This window comes from Mus caroli, chromosome 7 (genome assembly GCF_900094665.2).
Source record: "Mus caroli chromosome 7, CAROLI_EIJ_v1.1, whole genome shotgun sequence".
Classification (NCBI taxonomy): Eukaryota; Metazoa; Chordata; class Mammalia; order Rodentia; family Muridae; genus Mus; species Mus caroli.
The window spans coordinates 130642876-130669814 of record NC_034576.1 but is presented as its reverse complement, the minus strand read 5'-3'; the positions used below and the strand labels follow the sequence as shown (position 1 = coordinate 130669814).

Genomic DNA, 26939 nt, shown 5'->3' with positions numbered 1-26939 from the left:
ATAGTCAGGTTTAAAATCATATGCACAATATATTTTGCCATCTTAATGATTGAGATATATTCACCATTTCCAAACTAGGAAAGCACAGATGGTGAGTACTATTTTAATGAATGAGATCTGTGTAAGTGATTCTGTCTGTGATTGTTCAGTACTATGAGGAGTAATTCATTCAATTACTAAACAAAGAGATTTGCCAAATTAACCAAGATACTTTTCATCTATTTCTGATATTTCATGCAATATGTATCTTTGCTGATGAATCTCTGTACTTTTTATATTTGGTTAGTTCTTACCTTAATTGAGCTTATCTTCTTGGACTTCAAAATGTATTTTAACTTGAAGAGCTTTTGTGACCCATTTTAAATCTCCAGCCTAAAGCAATCTTTTCATAGATGCTTGCATAAAGATATAACTGTACTCCAGATAGTATACAGAAAATAAAGGATAAAAATGTCCATTGAATGTGTTTTGCAGTTACTGTGCCATGCCCCCCCACCCTTGCCTCTTACCCCTCCACTGCCTTCCCCATTAGCCTATGTCTTAGACACTCATTTTTCTGATCTTAAGTCATACTCACTTCCTCAAAGATGCCCTCCATCCCGGGACCCAACTTGATCCAGTGAGGCACACAGCACCCAAACCCTGGAAGCTTAAGTCTCTTAAGACAAAACAGTTTGACTAGGTGATTAATATATTATTAGTTGAAGTTTATGAACCTAGACATTTCAAGTTTTGTCCATTCTACAGCCTCCAGTCCAACTATAGTCCTTAGCACACAGTATGAACACCTTAAATATCTATTAAATCAATAAGCACCTACTGAAAATTTAAGAATAGCCCATACTATGGGCCAGGACAGAGACACACCCTGTGAGACCACAGTACTCCACAGCACTCTAGCCCTTATCTTTCTGGAGCTTATCATACATACAGAAAGATGGCAGATAAATAAACAAGCCAATAAATTAACAAATGAATCAATCAACATAATTACAGTAAGAATCTCACTATAGTTTTTACTTCCTTCTGAATATTACAATGAACAAAAGTATTTTGTTTTTAAGATTTGTTTATAAATTTTTACTGATGTGTCTATCTGTCTGTCAGCCTGCCTGTGTGAGTGAGTATATACCTTGTGTGTGATAGTGGCCTGGGAGGTCAAAGGAGGACATCTGATCCCCTAGAGCTGGAGTTACAGGCAGTGATGAGCTGCCTGATGTGAGGCTGGGAACTCAGGTCCTCTGCAAGAGCAGTCAGCACTCTAAATAGCTAAGCTATCTCTCCATCCCCAACAAAGACAGTTTTCATGGTGCTTTACATTTCTTCAATTTGGCAAGCAAATACACACATATTTTCTATATAGTTTCTGTCCTTTCCTATCAGTAAATCTCAACTGCTCAACTCAAAGCCAGACTGTCAAACTGTCAGATACAGTACACTAAACCTAGAAGATACAGTTGCCTGTAAATATCAGAGGAAGAGCATCCAAATGATAAACAAGCAAACAGCTTACATAGATATCTTCTGGCCTCCAAGGCTAATAGAACAACTTTTCGAGGACCTTACAGAGTGAGTGAGAGAACAGCTGAGTTTGGTGGCATACACCTTTAATCTCAGTGTTCAAGAGGCAGTAGGTAGGTGCACCTCTGTGAGTACAAAGCCCGTCTGAACTCATACATAAAGTATATAGTGAGTTCCAGGTCACCCAGGAATATATAATGAGACTTAGTCCTTCCCCACAGGAAAAAAGGCACAATTGAACATACTTTAAATTTTTTTCATAATTTACTACTAAAAACTTTCTTTGTAGCCTCACAATAGTTTCTGGTGACTTATTAATTTCACCTCAGTATCAGTAAATATTAATTTGAGCAAAACAGTACAATTATACCTTTACCCCCCCCAAAAAAAAACCTATGTACATAGAAGTTAGTGGTTCTGTAGTAGGCTGCCTCTTTAGTTCTTTAAAGGGAAAACAAAAGAAAGCCAAGCAAAGATGCACAGCAGCACGCGTCTACACAATCCCAGCAGGCGGGAGGGGGAAGCAGAATCACAAGCTCAACACCATCGTGCATGCTCAACACCATCGTGCATGACAGCTCCAGGTCAGTGGGAAACATAGCAAGAACAAAAACAAACAACTGAAAGAAAAGACAGAAGGAAGGAAAAAAGAAAGAAGAAAATGAGATCAGTCATTCTTGGTGATTACTAGATCAAGAACTCAGCCTGTCCAACTATTTTGGAGGCATGGCCATCTGGCACTTGAGGTTCACGCAGAGCCTGGACTCAAGGTCATCATGTGATCTTTCAGGTCTAGTCTACCTCCTCACTGCTAAGTCAGACACATTTGAAAAATGTCACCATGCAACAGAGGTAATTGGGACTGGAGAGGATTCCCTACAATGCTTTATAGTAAGTGCTTCTACGAACATTAGGTTCCTGCCGAGGGCTGAGCCATCTCTTCTGTTGAAGTCTTCACCTTAGAATGTGACCATATTTGGAGACAATCTCTAAAGAGGAATTACATTAAAATGAATTCTCTAGGATGGACGTTAACCTAGTATAGCTGGCTTTATTTATTGTTTTTTTAGAGAATTAATTAGTTATGTATAATTTATGCAAGTATGTATATCTACAGGTGGATACCAATGCCCAAAAAGGCCAGAAGCATTCACTGGACTCCCTGGAGCTGGTGGCTGTTGAGAGTCACCTGACATGGGTTCTGGAAATCTAACTCAGGTCCTCTGCACGGCCTGAGTATGGGCTCTCAACTGCTGAGCCACCTCTAGCCCAACAAGTAATAATTATTTAAAACAACAAAAACAAAAACCTTAAAGACAAAGGTACAAAGGAAGGGAAGGCCATGTGAAGACAGGGACCACAGCCATCTATAAGCCAAAGACAGAGGTCCCGGAAGAAACCAGTCCTGCTAGCTCTTTGGTCTCCAGCATTATAGGAAGATGAAATTCTGTTGTTTAATGCCTCCCACAACCTAGCAAACCTGTATCGTTCTAGAAGTCACGAAAGCCTGCTGCTATATTCCTTGGAGTCCAGAGTTCAGTGACAATCATGAGCAGCAGCACAGCTCACCCACGCCATTTTTAGACTGACAATGACATCTGTTCAAATAAAATCATGTTCCCATCACACTAGGCAAGAACAGGAGTGCACGCATTAATATGTAGAGTCAGTAGGAGGAAAGAGAAAAGGGGAGGTTACATACAGATGTCTTAGTTCCCTCATCTCCTCATCACCCCCAAATGATAAGACATCCCCTTGGGAAAATGTCCCCAAAATACCAGCTCAATTCTGACACATAAGGAGCACAGCTCCTTCTGGCCAGTCTGACTCTGAGCAAGAGAGAGGAGGGATGAGGCAGCGTGGAGGACAAAGGATGAAAGGGAAGAGAAGGTTAGAGCTCCTTCCTTCAGTGAGGAGCGGGTAGAACAGCACAGAGAAGAAAGGACTGTGGGAGCATGGGAGAGCAGAGAAAGCAACAGAGGGCCCAGATCTCCATCTGCTTCTCCTATGGCTTCCTTCTTTTAAAACTAAATCTGTTAAGTGGCCATGACCAGGACAAGATACGGATAAGACTGGCATATAATAATTGAGAGACTTGTTTTGCTCTCCGTTTCTGTTTTTATACTTTCTTTCCCCAGTTCATTCTCTTCCCGACTCCCTCTTCCACTACTTCCATTACTATGGTAGGAACTGCCTACACAAGGCTAACCACAGACCTGCATCCATCGGCACAGGAGAGAGAAGGTCAGCAGGCACTAATTTCAATTTAGCCAGTGCTGATAAAGACAACTCAGTGCTCTCTCCAAGGTTACTCCGTGCTGCTCTGACTACTCCCTTCATCAAGGTAAGTGGCCCTGTGAACCAGGTGACCTGGAAGGTCCTTGGAGGACCAAGGACCAATAACCTACTACTGTGTGAGCCACACTCCCTCCCTAGCAGATCTGTCTGATTGCTAGTCCGTCTCCCCTGATTACAGAGAACCTCAAATTAGGCTTGGAGGAGGAGAACACCATCTTTAGAGCATAATTCTTTTTGTCCATGTAAACTAGGGCCAGAATAGAGCTTGGCTGGTATTGAGCCCTTGCCTCATGTGCATAAAGCTCTGGGTTCAGGCCCCAGCTCTACCTGAACTTGGTATGGTGGTGCATACCTGTAATCTCATCCATCATTCCCGAGAAAGCAGGAAGATCAGGTCAAGGTCACCCTTGACTATGTGGAAGTTAAGGCCAGCATGGGCTACATGAAACCTCCATCTCAAAAAAGAAAAAAAAATAATTGAGAAACAGATGAAGGAGATGTGCAAAGAGAACTGGCAGTGAGGGACCTCACATCCTATCCCATATCCATAGTCAGTTTCCTGGGTTCTTACAAAAAGTGTGTTTGCACCAGTCAATTGGTTTTCCCCTGTAAGTTAAGCTGATAGATTTGTATAAGAGAGCCTTGATAAGACGGTGCCTTGTAATTTACTAAGAACCCTCAGGTACTATCTCATTCCGCACATAATGAAGCCAATTACTCTGGTTCTTGCTTTATTGCTTAAGAAATAAGGCCCTTGACCTTATTTGTTGTTTTCTTGGCTCCCAGCCACTCCCTGAAAAGATGTTGCCACTATTTAGGAGAAAGAACAGGACACCAGAATAGAATGAGGATCCCAGGAAAGAGGCCCTGTATGAAGAGAGCCATGGAGAGATGTAGACATGAAGTCCAATGTGACAACCTAGGCCAAGCCCACAGATCCCGGGGACTGCACACTGCTGCTGTCTTAAACCACTCAGCCTTTAGGAGGGCTGATTACACAACAGACAGTGAAGCAGATGGTAGAGTTCGATAACAAACAATAATAATAAATATTAACAAACAGAGCTTGCTCTTAGTCTCCTGACTGATGTCAGTGATTTATTCACTACTCTGAGATGTGACTGAAATTAGAGAAAAATAATCAGAAGTTTCATACACGTCATTTACATAACAGAAAACGAATTTTAGCTCAGAACATCCAGCTGTGAAATTATCTTGTCAGTATGTAAATGAATTAAAGATATATATATGTAAATGTGGACAGGTAGAAGAGTGTTATTAAAATACTTAGCATGGTTACACAATGGCTGAATGCTTTTCTCCTGTGCTGAAGAAAAAACATTTTTTTAGACAGGGTTTCTCTGTGTAGCTCTGTCTGTCCTGGAACTCACTCTGTAGACCTAGCTGGCCTCAAATTCAACGATCAGCCTGCCTCTGTCTTCCTAGTGCTGGGACTAAAAGGATACGCCACCACTGCCTGCCTACGCTGAAGAGATTTTTAAAGCCCACCAAAGACAGAGCACACAACAAAACTCAAGCAATGTTATTTATAACAGGGAGAAAGAAGAAATAAAGATCCTGGAAGAACTTCCCGGTGAGGGAAGACAGGCAGCTCATGAAATGCTCAAATAAAGGAAGAACAAGGAACGCTAGCTCCATATATCAACACAGGATAATCTAAAAATGTTAACAATAAAAAGAAGGGGAGGAAAGAGGCATGATGGCACACACATAAACCCGGAACTCGGGAGGTGGAGGCAGGAAGAGCAGTTCAAGGTCATCTTTTGTTATGATGGTCTCAAATATCCCAGGTGGGCAAGTCTGAGGCCTCATCTTAAAAAATAGATAATAAATAAAACTGCCAGGCGTGACAGTGCAACACCTTTAATCCCAGCACTTCAGAGGCAAAGGCAGGTGGATCTCTGTAAATTCTAGGCTCGTCTAGCTTGGTCCACACAGTGAATTCCTGACCAGCCAGGGCTATACAGTTAGACCCTATCTCAAAACAATAATAACTAATAAATAAAATAAATAATAGAAAGAAGAGAAAAAGCCAAGTAGAGTGGAACATGCCTTTAATCTCATCATTCAGGATATAGAGGCAGGCATAGCTCTGTGAAATCTAGACCAGTCTGGTCTACATAGAAAATCCCAGGCCACTCAGGGATACATTGTAAGGCCCTGTCTCAAGTGAGGGAAAAAAAAAGAAAATATTTAAAATAAGAGGTTAGCTGGTAAATAGTAATGGCCAATTTATGCTCTTAAAAAAAGATCAAAAGAGTGTAACATTATCACCACAGAACACGGGCTAGGGAGATGACGCAGAGGGTCACGTGTCTGAATTCATGCAAAAGCTAAGGAAAATGATCTGTAACCCCAGTTCTGGGAGGACATAGACAAGATGTGGGAGCCCACTGGCTAGTCAGCCCAGATGACTCCATCAGCTCTAGACTCAGTGAGACCCCAAGCCCTATCTCAAAAAAAAAAAAAAAAAAGTGAAGGGCCGAAGGAGATACACAACACTGACCTCTGATCCTCACACAGTCTGCATATGCATGCACGTACACCCACACAGACACACACATACATCCCAGACAGAGACAGACAGAACAAATAATTTAATGGGATTTTCATAAAAATCTCTAAAATATAAATCCACACATACTACTTAGGAATATATATCTGAGAAAAATAATAATTCTCAATGGAGTAACAAAACTAAAGAACTGATTTCCTTCAAAGGAAGGACATACTTGGAAAAAATGGCAGTGACAGCTCTGAAGTCAGAGTCACGTCTCACTTCTTAATCTGGATAAGAAATACTCACACTTTATAACCCCTATACTATTTACCTGTCATAAACAGTCTTAGGGTATTTATAAAAATATTTCATAATAGGAAAATAATTTAAAATAGGCCAAAGAATCCTGTAGCTGGTCTTTGTGGGTTCATCTTTTTCCGACCCTTTATACACCGCCCACGCCATTTTACCCACTATCACTAGACAGTGGGGAAGGAAGGATAGAGAGGGCAGAGAGAGATCTCTGAATATAATCTCTTTCTTCTTGTTTCTTCGAACATGACTACTAACAAACTACAACCAACCTCCCTAAACAACCAAAATCAACCAACCAACAATCCACCTCATGGGGCCCTAGATTTATATACCCTCTGAAAAGGCCCCAGAATTCCAAACACCATACAATTGCAGAAACTATCTGCAGCTGGCAAAATCACACCCCAACCAGAGCATGAGGCAAATCACAGTCAGCTGCTGGGGACAATACGAAGCAGCCCCACATCCCACACCCGGGATTAAAACAAAAACATACTGATAACGGTTCTGTGTTTTGTAAAGAATCCAAAATTCCAAAATTCTCACTTCAGAATCTAGTAAAAGAAAACTATAAATTGTCTCTAGTAATATATTTTTGTAATTCACAAAAATCAACCCAGTGCCTAAATGCCCAAGAATCTTACTTTAAACTTAAGAACAGCCGTGTTTGTTCCTCATACCTATGATCCCAGCACTTGGAAGGCTGTGTCAGGAGAAACAGTTCAAAATAAACCTGGGCTACAAAATGAGACTCTGTCACACAAAGAAAAGAACAGGGCCAGCAAGTGAGATAGCTCAGTGGGTAAACACAAGCCTGAAAACCAGAGTTCCACCCACTGAACCCACAGTAGAAAGAGAAAACCACCCCGCCACACACACACACACACACTGCTCACACAATAATCAAAGAATAAAAAGAACAAACGAACAGTCACAACAGGCACACTACAGAGATGTAACTGACTTCATAGGCAACACAGCAACAATATCAAAGCCTCCTATAATTCATAATCATACTAAAATTATTACTAGCGGAGCCAGGTGTAATGAATGGTACATGCCTGTAAACCCAGCATTCAACAGACACAAAGTTCAAGGGTGACCTGGACTCTTATCTTAAGCTCTTGGCCAGCCTGGGTTACACTGAGAAACAAATGAAGGAGCTGGAATGATGGCTTCAAAGTTAAGCGTACTTCCTGCTCTTGGAGTTCCCAGCAGCCACATGGGCTGGGTCACAGCTGCCTTAACTCCAGCTACAGGGAAACAAGACTTTCTTCTGGCTGCCTACCTTGGGAACCCATCTACATGTAGCATACATACTCACACCCAGGAGAAGAGGCATCTGTTCTCCCAGGTGAGGATCCAGTGAATGACTTAGGCTTTCCATCCATTTGCCTGCCGTGGCAGAGGCCCAAGAAAGTGCCACACTACACACCAAAAGACTCCTCTCTTCCCTGGCAGAAGTGACTGACTCAGGATCAGGCAGCTGACCCCAAAGCCAGGCAGTCACAGCTGCCCCTGCCCACCTTTCCAGCTCTGTTCTTCTTCCTTCCTTCCTGTCCAGGAACTTGCTGTACCGTCCCTTAACAGAACCCACTTCCATACCCAGGGACCATGTGTGGACCACCGTGGTCATGCACGCTGTCTTTTCCTCTGAACCAAGCTCTGGGCAGGCAAGAAAGGGTCAGTCTGGGATCACAATTGTTAGGCTGATTAGTATAATTCCTGGCTTTGTCAAAGTAGGGACTTGGTGAGAATTTTTCTTTAACAAAATAGCAAAACAATTGTAACACTGTGTCACCTCTTCTCAAAAGCTTTATTTTCATTTCACTAAACTTAAATAAAAATACATATGCTTTGAGAAGACCCAAAATTATGACAAAGTGACGAGTATCATAACAGATGTCCCATGCAACCCGGAAGAGGACACCACAGAGTAGCTCGCTACATCTGTAAGCATAAGGAGTTCATAAAAACATACCTGAATGAAGTTGAATTTTCCCAATTACACCTTCCACTAATCCCAAACAAATGGGGTTCCAGGCAAGAAGCAGATCCGTGGCTAAAATAAAGTAAGAAGCAATCGTGAGAACACACTCACCAGAAGTGTCAAGCTATCTTTTTGCAGCATATTTTAAAACATTTTTAAAAATTAATTTAAATACTTTAAAGTATTTTGGGAGATCAACACTCCCCCCACCAAAGCAGTTATAAAATAAACATCCCCCACCAAACATACTACCATTAATAACTTTGTGGCAAAGCATTAACTCTCAGGCTTCATTAAGTTTCTGGAAACCTGCAGAGTTAAGGGTAGGATGGACGGAGGAGCCCCACTTCCTGAGTGGAGGAAAGAAGCTGCCACACTACAAAAGGGGACAGCCCGCCCGTCCCAGATCCAAGACAAGGAAGGCCTGGTGAGGGCCATGGAGCTGTCCGCTTAGGGGATTACACTGAAACTCACCCTTCCCCAAAGACTCAGAAACTACTAGACAAAGGAATCCAGAAAGTCACTTTTCTTTTTTCTTTTTTTCTTTTTTTTTAGATGACAGCACATCATTTAATATCCATTTATTGTTTCTACAGGGAAATTCAGGTCTGGGATTCAGTATTGCTGGAGGGACAGATAATCCCCACATTGGAGATGACCCTGGCATATTTATTACGAAAATTATTCCAGGATGTGCTGCGGCAGAGGATGGCAGACTCAGGTAAAGATCAAGAGCATTAAAATGACTCGATCAGTTGATCCACTGCATCAGGTAGTCACATTTATACATTTGGAGAACAATAATTTTATAAAATTTTGGGACTTGGAAGGTTATCAAGGTTTTCTATAGTGACGCTGCAAATCTTTTTGTACTCGCTGAATTTCAAATTGTATCAAATTTGTGCATGTTGATACCTAACAAATGTGACATTGGGCCAGACACTGTCAGGAGGGGTTATAAATATATCTTTGATTCTCATGGGGTCCTATGTCTACTTGGAAAGAACAATAATATGAATTAAGTCAACAATAGAGTATCTAGAATCAACACTGTACATTAGGAACTCAGGTACTATTAAAGGCATGGATATAGATTTGGTTTTTTGGTTTTTTGTTTTTTTTAGGTATTTNGGCCTCTCTTTGCAGTGATGGCCAACTAGGCCATCTTTTGATACATAGGCAGCTAGAGTCAAGAGCTCCGGGGTACTGGTTAGTTCATAATGTTGTCCCACCTATAGGGTTGAAAGTCACTTTTCTTATCTGTAACTTCTAGGACAAAACCAACAGGAACTGCTTAGTTACTGAGTGCTACCGCACCGATCCCTCATCTGAACCACAGAATAGACTACAGTGATTTGTGGCACTGTTTTCGCATTTCTTAAATTACTAACACTCTAGACACCCAGAAGAGAAGCAAATTACAAATAAAACATGTATAAGGACAAAGGATGTAATTTAACTCTTCCGCAACCAAGGTTGCAAAAGATTGCTATGCACACAGTGATAAATGTGACATTTCTGATAGTTCAACAACTGAAAAAGATTACCAACAATTCATATTTCTGCTGGTTCAGGCCAGCGAGATGGCTGAGAGTGTGGAAGTGCTCACCATGAAAGCAGAGTTTAACGCCCAGAACCGATGGGGGAAGGACTGACCAACCCCAAAAGTTGCTCTCGGACTTCCACACGTGTTAATAATAAATGAAATTTTAGCAGCACTCAGGAGGCAGAAGCAGTAATATCTGAGTTCGAGGCCAGTCTGATCTACTAAGTGAGCTCCAGGACAGCCAGGATTGTTGCACAGAGACAGAGAAACCCTGTCTCAATAAATAGATTAATTAATTAAAATTTTTCTGCTAAAATTGCATTTTAATTATTACCATGTAAACTTTATTTTACTGAAATATTACCTGTCATTCATACAGTAACAATACACTAATAGTTTAGTTTTCAAACACATTTCAGTTTTGATATTTTTTCACTATGCATTAATTTGAGTCAGGGTTAGTCATGGCTAGCTGTGAACTCACAGTGATCCTCCAGCCTCAGACTTCATAACTGAGACTGTTATTTCTTCTCCATCTTTACTGTTATATTTTCACCAAAAACAAAAAACAACCCATACATTTCTTCAGTTGATTATGGCTATTTTGCCTTGCTAGGGGTGAACCCAGACTAGGGTTTCATGCATGATGGGCCTACATGCACACCTCAACTTCACTGTTTTATTGCAAGAATTAAAAACATTTTAAAGGTTCCTCCTATACATACCATCATTTCTAATATTTCTTGTTTTATTTGCTTTGTACTTGTCAAAGTGGGGACACAAAGGTGCCAAGGTGCATATGCGGAGGTCAGAGGATAACTTGTGGAGTCAGTTCTCTCCTTCCTCCATGTGGGTTCCAGGGAGCAAACCCAGGTTGCCAGGCTTTTGAGGCAAGTGCCCTTACCTAGTGAGCCATCTTGACAACCCTCAATGAGGTTGGCATTAGGTGACCCAGTATACAAGTGAAGACGTAATGCTTAGAAAAATAACAGAGTTGCTTGAGGGACCCAAAGAAGCCAGGGACTCCACAGGAGGACCAACAAAGTCAACTAACATGGACCCTTGGAGGCTCCCAGAGACCGAACCATCAACCAAAGAGCAAGCATGGGCTGGACCTAGACCCCCTGTATATGTGTAGTCAATGAGCAGCTTGGTCTTCATGTGAGCTCTCCAACAACAGGAATCTCTCCCTCAATCTGTTGCCTGCCTGCCTGCCTGCCTGCCTGCCTGCCTGCCTGCCTGCCTGCCTGCCTGCCTGTGGATCCCATTCTCCTTGATCTACTGACTAGGGTGGTGGGGCGGTGGTGGTGAAGGGGAGGGAGGAATGGGGGAGGAGCTGCGAGAGGAGGTTATGGGAGGAGAGGAAGGCTAATATTGGTAGGTAAAGTTGAATGAATAAATAAATTTACTTAAAAACTAAAAAGTTCCAGGACAGCCAGGGCTATACAGAGAAACCCTGTCTAAAAAAAAAAAAAAAAAACAAACAAAAAAGAAAGAAAAGGGAAAAAAAAGGAAAATAACAGTCAAACTGCCCACAAGACAGGAGTCAGTGCCTCAATCAAAAGAAATATAGTAAGACTCTGACTCAAAAGCTTAAGTTGAAAACGTCAAAAAACTTAAATTAAAAACAGGTATAGTGGCACAAATCTTTAATCTCAACACTTGGGGCATAGAGGCAAGCACATCTCTGTGAGTTCAAGGCCAGCCTGATCTACATAGTGAATTCCAAGCCAGCCAGGCCTACACAATTTTGAGATCCTGTCTCAGAATTAAAAAAAAATAATAAATAAATAAATAAAGAGTCAGGAATAGCAGTGCATGCTATAATCTCCGATGTTGTCCAGGCTAAGGCAAGAGGATCTTGAGTTTCAGGCCACCCTGCTCTAATGGCAAGACTGTTTCTCAAAATAAACAAAACCAAAGAGGCCTGCCTATCTGACTGGGGTTGTACACCCCAGCAACCTGCCGCAACACCTCCCCCAGGAACAGCCGAGCGAGCTACTGAAACAGGAAGTTTCGAATGCCGCACGTGATTACGAAGTATCAGTATGAGACGGAGGGGGAAACTGGCCACTGAGGTAAGACTACTCCGTCTCGTTTCAGGTCTGCCTGCACAGTAACTGTCACACAGAACCACCTCCTCTTAAGTCTTTTTTAAGGGCTAGAGAGATGCTGTGGTGAGAACCAGGCTGATCTGCCATACTCCCTTCAAGCCCTGATGTATAGAAAAGGCCTGGGGACTGGGTCTTGGGGAAATTTCCGTTTTGGATCCTGAGAACCCGACTCTTCCCCCTACGTGGTTCTTAACCCTCTAACACCGGGACCCTTTCATACAGTTCATGTTGTAGTGACCTCAACCATAAAATTATTTTTATTGCTGCTTCATCACTGTAATCTTGCTACTATTATGAACTGTCATGTAAACTTGTGTTTTCTGATGTTCTCAGGGGACCCTAATGCAAGGGTCATTATTCCATCCCAAAGTGGTGATGACCCCCAGGTTGAGAACCACTAAACACCTAAACAGTTATGGTTATCAGACCCAAGGACGCTGCATGTGTACTTGTTCTGTGACACACTTGAAGTGTCCTGTGTTCCCCTTGTGAAACATTGCTTGGTTAGCATCCAGCTGACTTCAACCATCATATGAAGTTTCTTCTTACTGTCTCCTTTCCCTGCAAACTGTATATATGATGTATGTATGATATAATAAACTTGCTGAGATAAGACAAAGTTTCCTCAACTTTCCCATCTTCTGTGTTTTCCGACCTCCTGGTCCGTTCAGAGCCCACCAGTGAAGACCGAACGGCCAGGGTCTGAGTGCAGGTCAATGTGCGACGGTTAGGAGCACTTGCTGCTCTTAGAAAGGATGATCCGTTCCCAGCACCCACAAGATGGCTGGAGCTCCAGTTCCAGGGCATCTGACACCCTCTTCTGACCTCCACGGCACTGCACATGGAGTACACTGACTAACATACATGCAAGCAAAAGACTTAACACATAAAATATAAATAGATCTTATAAAAAAATCTTTTTTAAAGAAATAGAACATCCTTTAAAATCATGACTTCATGATGGCATAATTTTCCATTTCAGGAAGTACTTTTTCACATAAATATTTAATTAAGATTTTTTTCTATTATAAAAATACTGTGATAAATGATGAATTTTATACAAATATTTCATTTGTCTCCATCCTTAATAGCATTAAGATAGATTCCTAGAAATGAAATTAGTAGTCACAACATTAAAAAAAAAGGCTCTCAAGCATTACCAAATTACTTCTATTAAATGTTATGTCACATTGGTTTCTGCCAAAAGCATATTTAAAAGTTTACTTTGAAGTTTACTTATATATAACTTCCTGCATATATGTATATATGTAATATGTACATATATTTACATATATATATGCAGGTAAATGTAAAAATACACACACACACACACACACAAAGACAGGATCGATCTCTATGTAGTCCTTGCTGTCCTGGAGCTCACTATATACCTAGGCTAGTTTGAACTCAGAGAGATCCACCTGCCTCTGCTTTCCAAATACTGAGATTAAATTAAAAGTATGCAGCCCTACTACACCTGGCCTAAAATTTATCAGGATCTTTTAATCTCTTAATTTAATGACATCCATTACCTAGAAATAGGCTATTTTCTATTTAACTATAAAAGTAACTGCTTTCCTCCTTCTACACCGATCTCCTTGTGTATGCCGTCCCCCTGCTTTGCCCTTCTTGTTTGTATCTTTAATTTCCCTGTGAGACTAAAACGGGAGGGGCTGGAGAAACATCTCAGTGATTAAGGGCACTGACTACTCTTCCAAAGGTCCTGAGTTCAGTTCCCAGCAACCACATGATGGCTCACAACCATCTGTAATGGGATCTTTTCTGGTGCGTCTGAAGACAGCAGTAGGACAGTGTACTCACATACATAAACTAAATAAATAAATCTTTAAAAAACAGGAAAAATAGACCTGCAGGTTGAGAGTTCTGCTTACAGTTAAGAATAAGTTCCTGTTTTTCCTAGGTTTGTTTGACCCATCTGATGGGATGTGCTTGATCACATGTGGGTGGGAGGTACGTGGGCAGGAAATGCATCAGGATGTATGCTTGTCCCTAACTGGAACTAATAGAAAATATGAATAATCGGTTTTGCCTTGTTAAGCCCCTACAAAACATGACTTGTGGCCATTTTCTGGACATGACTACAGTCAATCCTGGTGAGTATTTAATTAAAACTGGCTTTAAACTGTAAACTGGTCTTATTCTTGACCAATGGGATTAACACTAGCAAATGTGAAGCCCTAGAGTAGATTGCTTATTGACCTATGAATCCTTTGTGAACTTAGGCCTTCAAATTTTTTACTTCTTTGCAGATGCTGTGTTTTTATCTTTTATACAAATCTATCTTAAAGCTTAAAAAAGCCTTCCTTGCCTAGCATCAATTATGGATTAACCGCTTTTATCTCCGTTACTTTTAAATACTTTACTCTAACCGTTACTCCAATGACCAGTCCGGCAAGCCTGTATCAGACATGCCAAGTCTCACATCTGCCAACACAGATGTTCCTGCTGAAGAAAGAGCACCAGCTTCCTTAACCCTGACACTCTGACCTCCAAAGGTCACAACTGTAACAGCTTCATGGAAAGGAAAAGAGGAACTGTTGAAGATGTGCTCTGGAATCTGTCCCATTGTTAGGGAAAGACATCAAATACCTGCAAGGATTCAAGCTCAGAAGATAGAGAACTAAAGAAGCAGATTATCATTCAAAGGCAAGCTTGCTCTAAGTCCAGACAGGGGCAGGCGAGATGACTAGGCAGTGAGAGTGATTGCTGATCAATCATGAAGTCTACAGTTTGAATCCCAGAATCCACATAACAAGCTGGGTGTCCAGCCCCCAATTTGGGGGTGAAGGTGGAGACACAAGGATCTTTAGGGTTTGCTAGCTCCTAGCCTAGCTAAGAAAACATAGCCCCGGGTTCAGGGAGAGACCCTGGCTCAATGGAATAAGTCAACCAAAAAAGAAGACTATACAAAAGTCTCCTTCCTGGTCTCTATATGTGCCCAGATACAAGCAGCCAACCTCCCACTCCAATATTCCCCACACAAGCACACATACACTGTAGAGAGAATCTACTAATAAGCATCACATGTCAATAAAAAAAAAAGCTTATGGCCAATGAGCTGAGGCAGAAAATAGGAGGTGGGACATTCAGCAGGAATAAAAAGAATTCTGGGAAATAATCAGAGGCATGGGAGATTCACCACAAACACTGAGGAGATAGACATAAACCAGCAAGTAGCTGAACTCAGGTTAGAATAAATAGATTGGCCCAGGAACTCTGAGGAGACAGACATACGAAGACAAGGAGAGGAAGTCAGCCATGTAGCTGAATCCAGTTAGAATAAAAGGGATAGTACAGTAAGAGCAACTCAGAGAATAAGCTGAAGCTTATGGCCTAGGCATTTATTAATAAATAATTAGAATCAGAGTTGTTATTTCTGGGAACTAAGTGGCCAGGAGGAAAAACTTTTTTTTAAACAATACACAGACACAAACAACAAATAAATTAATTAAAAGTAAATATTTAAAACACCAGCAACAGCAATAGAGTGGTATCTAGGTAACATAAGATCAGTAGGTTCCGTGGAAATTTGAATAGGACTGGCAGTAAACTGAGGCCAGCTAAGGAGAGACTTAAATAAATAAAGGGCAATGAGCCCACACTTCCTGGAGTCTATGGCAGGCAGACAATGTCATAAGTGAAACAAGATTACAGCCAGGGGTTTTATCTCAGTTAGCACAATGAATGCTCACCCAAAAGTTAAATAGTGCTTGCAACTGTTTGAGGTTTACATTGAAAAATACTGTTCACACCATGACCTGGTGAATACATTCAAATATGTAAGTGCCAGAAATACAGCTTCCTGAATGAGGACTGGGAGCAGGGAAAGCAGCTAATTACTGCAAAAATGAAATGACAAATGAGCTTGGGAGGTGGGTAGGCAGCGCACTTGTGAGGCACCACGTCCCCTTCAGACACAAGACATGCATGAGATGCACATACATACATATAGGCAAAATATTCAAATACAGAAAATAAATAATCTAGAAAAAGGTTTTAAAAGACTGAAGAAGAGGTTGGGGTGGCTTAGTGAGTACCAGAGCGCACTGCACAAGCACGATGACCTAAGTCCAGATCCCCCAGCAACCATGTAAAAAGCAGGGCCCAGTGGCATACACCTGGAACACCAGTGCCGGCAAGGGGATGACTGGGGTTTCCTGACAGTCGTTTAGCTGTGGCAAGGAGAGGGGGACCTGCAGGTCTGGTCAGAGAGCTGACCTCAAAGGTAAGAAATAAAGAGCAATAGCAGACACCTGATAACCTCTTCTGGCCTCTACTTACAGACACAACAATACAAACATACATGCATGCATATACACACACAAAAGTGAACACACATACAACAAGAAACAAATACACACAACAGGAAACACTTATACACACACAATAAACACATGCACACACATACAACAGGAGGCACACACATACACACATGTAAACACAAAGACACAGGACATAAACACACTGATATACCACACATTCCGAAAATAAGCAAATATTAAACAGTATCACAAAAATTACTAGGAAAAGAGATGTACCACCACAGAGGACACCTGGGAAGGGCAGGAGCCAATAATGATTGTACACCAAAGATTACACTGAGGACTGAGATCAGCTCAGTTGGAAGAATGCCTATCTAGCATGTACAAGGCCCAGGGTTCATCCCCAGCATTGCATAACATAGGCATTGCTATATTACGGTAGTGGTGAGTTCAAGACTCTCTACCTCAAAAATACAACAGTAAAGGAGAAAAAGTACATGATAACATCTGAAGCACAGGTAAAAAGTTAACCTTGGAAAGGAAGGGTTTTTTTTTTTTTTCTTCCAACTCAGCAAAAAAGGGATGGAAGGCTAACTACAGCAACAGAGAAGCAGATGAGCACATCAAATGGCACTAACTTCATGGAATGGGAGCCCAAGTCCTCCTCCTTCACTGAGGGAAAGGCCATGGCAGCAGGATGGGAAGATCAGCATAGGGGCAGAAGTCAGCAAATGTTCTGTGGCTTCCACATAGACACACAGCATTAAGTGCACACACACATTTTCTTTCTCTCTCTCTCTCTCTCTCTCTCTCTCTCTCTCTCTCTCTCTCTCTCTCTCTCTCTCTCTNTCTCTCTCTCTCTCCTAAAATAACCAAATATTTTTTGAAATGTATCACAAAAATAATAGGAAAAGAGATATAACACCTCAGAGGACACACCGGGAAGCTTATGTACATACATGTTTTAAGGTTATTTTCATTATTTATGTATATATATGTGTGTTTTATGCATAAGCATAATGGTGCCCACTGAGGCTAGAAGGTTGTAAGCCACCCAATGGGAATATTTGCCTAGTTTAACATTAATGCGAAAGAAACACTTTAGGCTTTAAAAAGGATAACTATGAACACTGCTAATTCAATCATTACTTCTAGACCACACATCCTTGGAAACAAAGTCCAAATTCCTTAGAAAGGCTTTTAAGCTAAGTAAAGAAGGGAGGGGGCTTGATGATACATGCTTTTAATTCCAGCACTCAGGAGGTAGAGATAAGATCTATCTCTGTGAGATGCAGGCCAGCCTAGTCTACATAGTGAGTTCCTGGACAGCCAAGGCTACATAGAGAAAACCTGACCCCCACACACACACCAAAAATATAAAAAATAATTAGAAGAAAGGCTATCCTGCCCACCCTTATCCACACTCAGCATCCTGGCCTGAAGTCACCCTCTACCCCTTTCAGGCTGGGTCTGGAATGCTGCTCCCCACCCACTTCTGCCTGCTCTTCCTTCTACCCTCAGAACAAGGGTTAATGGTCTCAAGACACATTCCTCACTCCTCCCACCCTTAGAAAATCGTACATTTGTGTAGCAAATCTCTACCTCAGCACCTTGCTTGTAATTATTAACTTGGCTAACTCCTTGATCACACAGGAACTCGTGAAAAACAGGAAACTCAGAGACCTTTCAAGGTTCAGCTTTCCGTTCTCAGTGCATGGCACCATAGGCTCTGAGCTAGACAGACCACTTCAGAATGGAAAGAAATTTACTGCAGTCAGATAATATTTAAGTAACCACATTGGAAAGGTTTACTATTTAAACTGACAAAAATTAAATTCACGTGGCCTATTAAAGATGTGACCATCAAGCCTGACAGGCATCAAGCCTGATGCCATAAAGCGACTATCACCATCATCCAGCTGGTTAACATCAGAACAGTTTCGCTTTCTCCACCCAAGGAGGTTCTCTCTAGCGTACCTCCAACACCGTAAGTTTCCTTACCAAATACCCCCCCCATGTATGACTCTCATATGTGCATGAGGCTTGAGGTCACCACCATCATTCCAGCTGACTGAGCCAAAACCTACAAGCCACCTGAAATGCTTTGTTTCTCTCTTTTATTTTTAATATTTTTTTATTACGCATTTCCCTCAATTACATTTCCAATGCTATCCCAAAAGTCCCCCATACCCTCCCCCCCCACTTCCCTACCCACCCATTCCCACTTTTTGGCCCCGGCGTTCCCCTGTATTGGGGCATATAAAGTTTGCAAGTCCAATGGGCCTCTCTTTCCAGTGATGGCCAACTAGGCCATCTTTTGATACATATGCAGCTAGAGTCAAGAGCTCTGGGGTACTGGTTAGTTCATAATGTTGTTCCACCTATAGGGTTGCAGATCCCTTTAGCTCCTTGGGTACTTTCTCTAGCTCCTCCATTGGGGGCCCTGTGATCCATCCAATAGCTGACTGTGAGCATCCACTTCTGTGTTTGCTAGGCCCCGGTCTAGTCTCACAAGAGACAGCTATATCAGGGTCCTTTCAGCCAACGCTTGCAAGTGTATGTAATGGTGTCATCGTTTGGAGGCTAATTATGGGATGGATCCCTGGATATGGCAGTCTCTAGATGGTTCATCCTTTTGTCTCAGCTCCAAACTTTGTCTCTGTAACTCCACCTTTGTTTCTCACCAAGACCTATTGGTTCTGTCCCCTTGACATCTGATGATTACTGTACTTCTTTCCATACCAGGCAGACGAGCCACACATGGCAGAGAAAGATTCAGGGAGGGTTAAGGAGAAGTACCAGAAAGAGCATATGTGAGTTCTGATCAGCATCCAAAAGAGACAGAAAACAGAGAAAAGGAAAAGTAGTATCTTTCTGTGTCGGGGCAGAAGTAGGACCTGCACTACTGGTGGGGCTGAGGAGGAGGAGGAGTTATTTGGCCTGTCCCTGTCTCTATAGCACAGCTTACGTGTGTGTGTGGGGGGGGGGGGTACCTTCCTAGGGCTAGTCCCTGTGGTTGGTCTTTTATGTTCTGGGTAGCTTGGAATGCTAGGATTAAACACATTCCTTAACAAATAACAAGTGCTGAACGTACTGGATGCACAAAAGACTCTTAAACACTGTAAGTTCTGCTGGGCCAGACGGCAGAAGTGGAGAGTTGTAAGAACACAAGGATAAACTCAAGGCAGGAAATTCAGGAGCTGTTTGCCTCCAAGCAGGCTAGATTTACAGTTGAGATAGAATGAGTCTGCAGACAACACACAAAAGAGATCGAGCTTGAAACCAGAGACCCAGGTAACTCCTAGGAACAGACCAAGGTGCCTTGGAGCTGACTAACATCTAAAAGCTGGACAGTCAAGATATTTGCATGTGGCATAGCCACCACAGCTTCTGTATGGTACTCCAGGCCAAGGACCCTAGCTCTACCACAGCCTGAGCCCTTTCAGCTTTGCTTTGGGAATGCTATCCAACTTACAAGGTTTCCATGAGGATAAATGAATCATGTGATAATAGTAATAACGTCAGTAACTTTCAGCTCAAGTAGAGAAATATGTATATATTTAAGACTCCAGGATCTCATAGCCCAACAATCTGCCTGTACATTTTTATTTTAAGAACCTACAAAAGCTTTTAAAAAGTAGGGAGAAGGGTGGCACACATCTGTAACCCCAGCACTTGGGAAGCGGAGGCAGAGGGAGAGGGAGAGGCAGAGGCAGAGGCCAGAGGCAGAGGCAGAAGATCCCAAGAAGTTTAAGGCATTTAAGGCCAGGCTGGTCCATACACTGAATTCCAGGATTATACAACAAGTCTCCAAAAAAAAAAAAAAACCTACAACAAAACAATTATTTTTATGTGTGTGTGTGTGTGTGTGTGTATAAAATGGCTTTAATTTAAATTTAAAAGTTTTATACTTTTAAATCTTAGAGTGAGGCTATAACTCCTAAAGCCTTCTTCAGGTGATATTTTATGGAGATATCACTATGCCTAGATTTATCCCAGAATTCTATTTCCTCAGAATCTGAAACAATGAGCTATAGCTCTGATGCAGGTTAAAACTGAACATCCAGTCTGAGTGTCAGCAAGCCAGCAATGATCCAAATAGCAACGCAAGCGTGACTGCCAACCTCCTTCTCCTCCTCCATGGGAGCATCTAGAAGCCCAGCCTAAAAGGAAGAAGCTGTGTATGGGAGAGTCATGGATATCGGTGATGTTAATTACATACATCAAAATAAATACTGGAGCCCAAGTCTTATAAAACCACAAAGGGATATGAATAGAATGTGCAGGGAGGTTTTTTTTTTTTCTTCCTTCTTTTTTGAGACAAGGTCTCATTAGGCTGAACGCAAACTCAGAGATCCTCCTGCCTCTGCCTCCTGAGTGCTGGGATTAAAGCTGTGCAGAACCATGCTCCCATGATGGCCTTTTTTGTTTGTGTGTTAGGCAAGCACTCTACCACTAAAAAACATTCTTGGCCTAGGTTTTTACTGTGTAGCTTTGACAACCTTATTCTCCTGCTATATTTGACCTTAGGATATGTAATATTTAAAGATATTTTTTAAAAGAAATCTGATGTAGAGGCTAGGCATGGTGACACACACCTTTAATCCCAGCACTTGTGAGACAGAGGCAAGCAGATCTCTGAGTTCAAGGCCAGCCTGGTCTACAGAGTGAGTTGCAGGACAGTCAGGGCTACACAGAGAAACCCTGTCTTGAAAAACAAAAACAAAAACAAAAACAAAAACAAAAAAAGCAAAATCTGACATGGAACTCACAGGAGCCATTTCTTTCCTGTCACTCTTAGGATGAAAACTGTAGTTATCAGGGTTAGCAACACTCACTTTTACCCAGTGAGCCACCACCTCCACAGCCCACAAGTGTCACTTTCATCAGCAACAGAAAGACACCTGAAAAAAGTCTGAGCTACCCAACTACAGACAGAGGGAAAAACAGGTAAGGGAAAGAACACAATAAATGTAAAAATGAATAAATGGCAGGAATAGCACATTAATAGTGGGCTAAATGTAAGCATCGGATACACAACAAGCGACTGAACACAAGTCCTATTCTGTTCACCTGTGTGCACTTGTGACTGGGGACAGTGCTTGATACCTAAGCAGAAGCAACCGTTACTCAGCTAAATGAATAAACAAAAAAGGGACAAAGGGTAAAACAGATGTCTCCCAACAATTGGCAATTTTTATAAACTACTAGAGCAAAACTAACATTTTAAGGATGTTTGTTTTTGCATAGTGCTAGAGATCAAACTCAGGGCCTATATATTAATATGCTAGGCAAATATTCTAACACTGAACCACAACCCCAGTCCAAGATTTTATTATTTTTAAAGAAACACCAAGATGTCAATCTTTGCTATACTATCCTGGCACTTTTAAAAATAAGTGCACTGATGGGCTGGAGAGATTGCTATTCCTACACAGTACCCAGGTTTGGTTCCTAACACCCATATGGCAGCTTACAACCATACTTAGCTCCAGTTCCAGGGGATCTGGCAACCTCTTCTGGCTTCCAAGGGCACCAGGCATGCACACATACATACATGCAGGCAAAACACCATACACACAAAATAAAAATCACAAACCTTTTACAAATAATATTAAGGGCAATGGTGGTACACACCTTTAATGCCAGCACTCAGGAGGCAGAGGCAGGTAGATATCTGAGTTCGAGGTCAGCCTGGTCTAAACAGTGAGTCCTAGGACAGCCAGGGCTATACAGAGAAACCCTGTCTCAAAAACAAAATCAATCAATCAATCTATAAATGCGTTAGATCAGGCAAGGTAGTTCACACCTTTAATCTCAGCACTTGAGAGGTAGAGGCAGTAAGACCTCTGAGAATTCCAGTCTGGTCTACACAGGAATTCCAGGCCAGCCAGGGCTATCGAATGAGACATTGTCTTAAAAAAAAAAAAAAAGCACTGGTCTATCAGTAAAAATAATACTTGATAAGATGTAATCAAAACTAAGCTTAAAAAAAAAAAACCCTAAGCAAAAATTGTCTTTAAATCCCTACTATATGCACTTAATTTCTTAGATCAATGGCCAAAGGGACAGGAAACAGTGAGACATGAACAGGTTATGTAACTGACTAGGGAATGGAGGACTCATGGGTCTTAGGAGCTGCTGAACTTTACTGTTTAGTACAATATGAAATGAACAGTGTGTGTGTGTGTGTGTGTGTGTGTGTGTGTGTGTGCATACATGCACACATTTTAGGTAAACCTGAAAAACATTATACTCTTATTCGTTACTAAGAAAACAAGTTAGCACTAGCAAGCCTAATGTATAGAGAATGTATAGAGATGTTATTTGTCTGGACATATGTAACACGTAAGGACTTGACACTGTCAATATTTTTAAATGGCTATTCTGGGGGCAGAAAGGATCCTAATGGCAGAGAAAGTGGTCATGCCTTATGCTATTCCTCCACAGAGAACACCCATGTAACTGAACTGCTCCAACAGGTTTTAACCTGTCCTTCAGCTAGTATACTAACAGGCAAGCACATTCAAAGAGAAACATTTTAAATTCACAAATAAGTTTTAAAGTTTAATATTGTCAAAGTTACATAATTACTACAAACTACACAAGTATAGCTAGCAGTCTACAAATAATGCCAAATTCTAATTCGTGAAATAAAGAAACATACAACCAAAGTCTGTAATTGAAATAAGCTCAATTGTTTGACCACTAAGTCAACAATTCCACTAACTTCAAGTCCATCTGGCAGTGGTACACAGCTTCTATTTTCATATGCCCTTCTCTTCCTGGTACACAAAAAACAAGTGATTAAGCACTGTGTGCCTGCAGAGAGCATGAGTCATTCATTCCAAGATCCCAGAGTGAGGGCACTCCCTCAAAGCAAGAGCCAGCCAGCATAGGTTTTACACAGTTTAAAAGCAAGTTTCATCTGTGCCTTTAAAGAGGGGGCAGATAGTTGATGCATATCTAATCAGACCCCAGTTTCACTTCCTGCTAAAGACAAAGGCTATTATTGCTCTGACAATCACCAACACCAAAATCAAAAGGATGAAGAAAGAGCTTTAGGATGGGGAAGTGAAAGCTCCAATTGTTAGCATGTCATGCTCTCATCCTCAGAATTTAATGAGGCTTGAAGACAGGGTAAGTAATAATTTCATTCAGGTGCCAGCTTCAAGTTCAAAGCTTGATACTCATTTCCTCAGCCTCCACAGTGGTTAGTATTTCTCTACTAGGCAGCAAGCTGAAGAATCCATCCAGTTCAGAAGCAAAGGTGGCTGGGGATTTCCCACTGTAAAACCAAGCTCAGCCAATGGCTATCAAGCCAGGCAGCTCATTACCATCATCTAAGTGTTCTATGAACTGCCGATGCCTGGGCTCATCTCGTAGAGGTGGACTTAAACCGGCCAAGATGGGGCCCAGCATAAACATAATTTTTAAAGTCCTCTAGATGATTCTAACATAGAGGCAGGTTTAGAATTTTCTTGCTGAGGCTGAAGAGATGGCTCAGTGGTTAAGAGCACTCACTATTCTTCTGAAGGTCTTGAGTTCAATTCCAAGCACCCACATGGAAGCTCACAACCGTCTGATGACATCTTCTGGTGTGCAGATGTATGAGGACAAAGTACTTATAAACCTAAGTGGTTACAGCTCTCTAGAAATAATCCATGTGAGTAGCTTAGTTTTACTCTATCAGTCTGACTCACAAATGATGCATGGGATGTGTAATACATGAAAGCTGTAAAGATCCAATTGCACAGATAATCCCTAATACAGTGACTTGGCATAAAGGCTGGTCTAAGGTACCAAAAGGAAACATATCCAAAAACAAGAGGTGATTACCTACTCAGTAAGTAGAGAGCTTGCCTAGCACCCACAAGGCCCAGGGTTCAATATTCAGTGCTACATAAACCAAAACGGGTGAAGTACTTCTGTTACTCCAGTACTCAGGAGGTGTAGACGAGTTATCAAAAGCCAAAGTTATTCTTGTCTACATGGTGAGCTCAAGGCCAGTTGGAGGGAGGGAGGGGGAAGAGGGGAGAGAGAGAGAGAGGGAAGGGGTAGAGGAGGAGGAGGGTCCTGAGAGGTCAACACAGATGGACACTGGTATTTCCCTCCCCTCATTTTTAAACAGAGCTATTAAAAAAGATGCATAAAGCTAGCTACACTTCTAACAGTAAATAGATGCAACCTTTCTCTCAGCTGGTTTTTAAATAATTACATATTTTTTTCTAAAAACTTTATTTAAAAGTAATTTACTCTTTTGTATCTTGTTCTAGGATTGTGTGTATAGTGTATACTGTGGGCCCTCACAAAAGCTCTGCCTTCAAACCCATCATTATTGTCTTGGATTCGATGTTTCACCTGGCCTCAGACGAACAACTGCTTCCAGATATAAATAAATAAATGAAGAGAAGAGAAGAGAAGAGAAGAGAAGAGAAGACAAGACAAGACAAGACAAGACAAGACAAGACAAGACAAGACAAGACAAGACAAGACCAGGGAGTGGATAAGCAGTACCCCATCTTACAGTCTGGCCAGTGACATCCTATTCTGTTCTCATAAACTCCCTGTCTTCTCTGATATCCTGTTAGAATGAAGGAATTGTACATAAAAAGCATTAGTTCAGCTGGACTGGGTGGCACACACCTTTGACCCAGCACTTGGAAGGCAGATTTCTGTGAGTCAAAGACCAGCCAGTCTTCATAGGAAGTTTCAGGCCAGGCAGGGCTACATAATGAGAGCCTATCATAAGAAAAACAAAGACAAAAAAAAAAAGGTATTATTTTTGATAAGATAAAACCCCCAAAGCTCAGGGTACCTTCCAAAGGCCTTTTCACTTTTATAAGGTGATATGACCACTGGGAATTTACAGGTGAAGGAACTTCGTAGAATTAAACCAAAGAACTTCTTCCCATTTTATTAGGAAGAAAACAGATTCTCCCAGGGGATGGGGTAGGAACCACTTAGACCTCAAACCTCAAGACCCAAATTAATGAGCCAGGCAAGGTGTTCTCAGCACTCCATTTCCACTAGCCCCAGCACTGGGAGGGCTGGAAAGGGAACCAGAGGCAGTGTTGTCCCCTGGTACTCACTGAGTTCAAGGACAGCTAGGGCATAGGAGGCCCTATGTCAAAACAAAAAACTCAGATCAAATCTTGCATATAACTATGTGCTAAGGCTCTATGCTAGTATCCGTCTCTAGAACCCTGTGTGTCTCCCGCGCAAGCCCACACATCCTGCTGGTCTGGTAGCACACCGACTCATCTTCCTACTTTGGCACAGACTGGGTAGACAGCCTCCAATCAGTACACACTTCTGTTTAGTTTGAGACTGGTTCTCCTGCCACACGCAGGAGCCTCAAACCCCTAAGTATCAGAGGATGACCTTGAACTCCTGATCTTCCTGCCCCCTACCTCCCAAATTCTAGGCTTACAGGTTTGCACCACCATTTTATACTGGGTTTTATGCAGTACTAAGGATAGCACCCAGTTTTGTGCATGCTAGGTATGAATTCTACCAACTGAGTTATATACATCTCCAGGCCCTAAGCAACACTTTAAAAAGACTAAATGACATCACACGTAATTCAGAAGAATGAATATATATATATATATATATATATATATATATATGTGTGTGTGTGTGTGTGTGTGTGTGTGTGTGTGTGTATGTGTGTATACATATACATATATATAGTGTAGGTGTGTGTGTGTGTATAAAAAATGCTAAATTAAATGGGAGAGGGCTTCTTCAAGAAATGAAAGGACTTGAAAGTTACAAGGGGCCTTTAATCCCAGCACTCGGGAGGCAGAGGCAGGCGGATTTCTGAGTTCGAGGCCAGCCTGGTCTACAAAGTGAGTTCCAGGACAGCCAGGGCTATACAGAGAAACCCTGTCTCAAAAAACAAAAAAAAAAAAAAAAAAGAAAGTTACAAGGGGAAATGCCACAGCTCTAGAAATGAGTCCAAGAAGGCAGGCTAACACACCCACCACCAACCATCCTCAGAAACTCTTCAGTGTGCCCACCACAACCTTCCTAGCAAAGACAGGTGCCTTGGGCTCAGCATAGGGAGAAGAATGTTTGTATCTGGCATAAAAGTCATGATGATGTGAACCATCAGGAATCTTATACTAACACATACTCTCTCTCTCACACACTCTCTCTCTCACACACGCACACACACACACGTTTAACATTACAGTATATTACAGTCAGATGTTAAAGTTATCTAGTGAGATATATTAGTGTTACATAAATTATAAAACTTAAACGTCTATATTACTTTTACTTTTTTTTTGGGGGGGGGGGGTGTTCTTCGAGACAGGGTTTCTCTGTGCAGCCCTGGCTGTCC

General features: G+C 41.7%; 1 protein-coding gene across 3 annotated transcripts in view; it reads right to left on the bottom strand.

The window, feature by feature from the left end:
• The window catches only part of Inpp5f (inositol polyphosphate-5-phosphatase F), an 88016-nt gene that overhangs the window by 53446 nt on the left and 7631 nt on the right, over positions 1-26939 (bottom strand). For 2 of the 3 annotated variants that reach the window (XM_021166953.1, XM_029480074.1), the window contains one exon: positions 8637-8717. In XM_021166953.1, coding sequence (XP_021022612.1) covers positions 8637-8717 — 81 coding nt within the window. Of the gene's footprint in view, positions 1-8636; positions 8718-25234; positions 25331-26939 lie in introns of all 3 variants that reach the window. The other variant, XM_029480073.1, reaches the window with a different exon arrangement.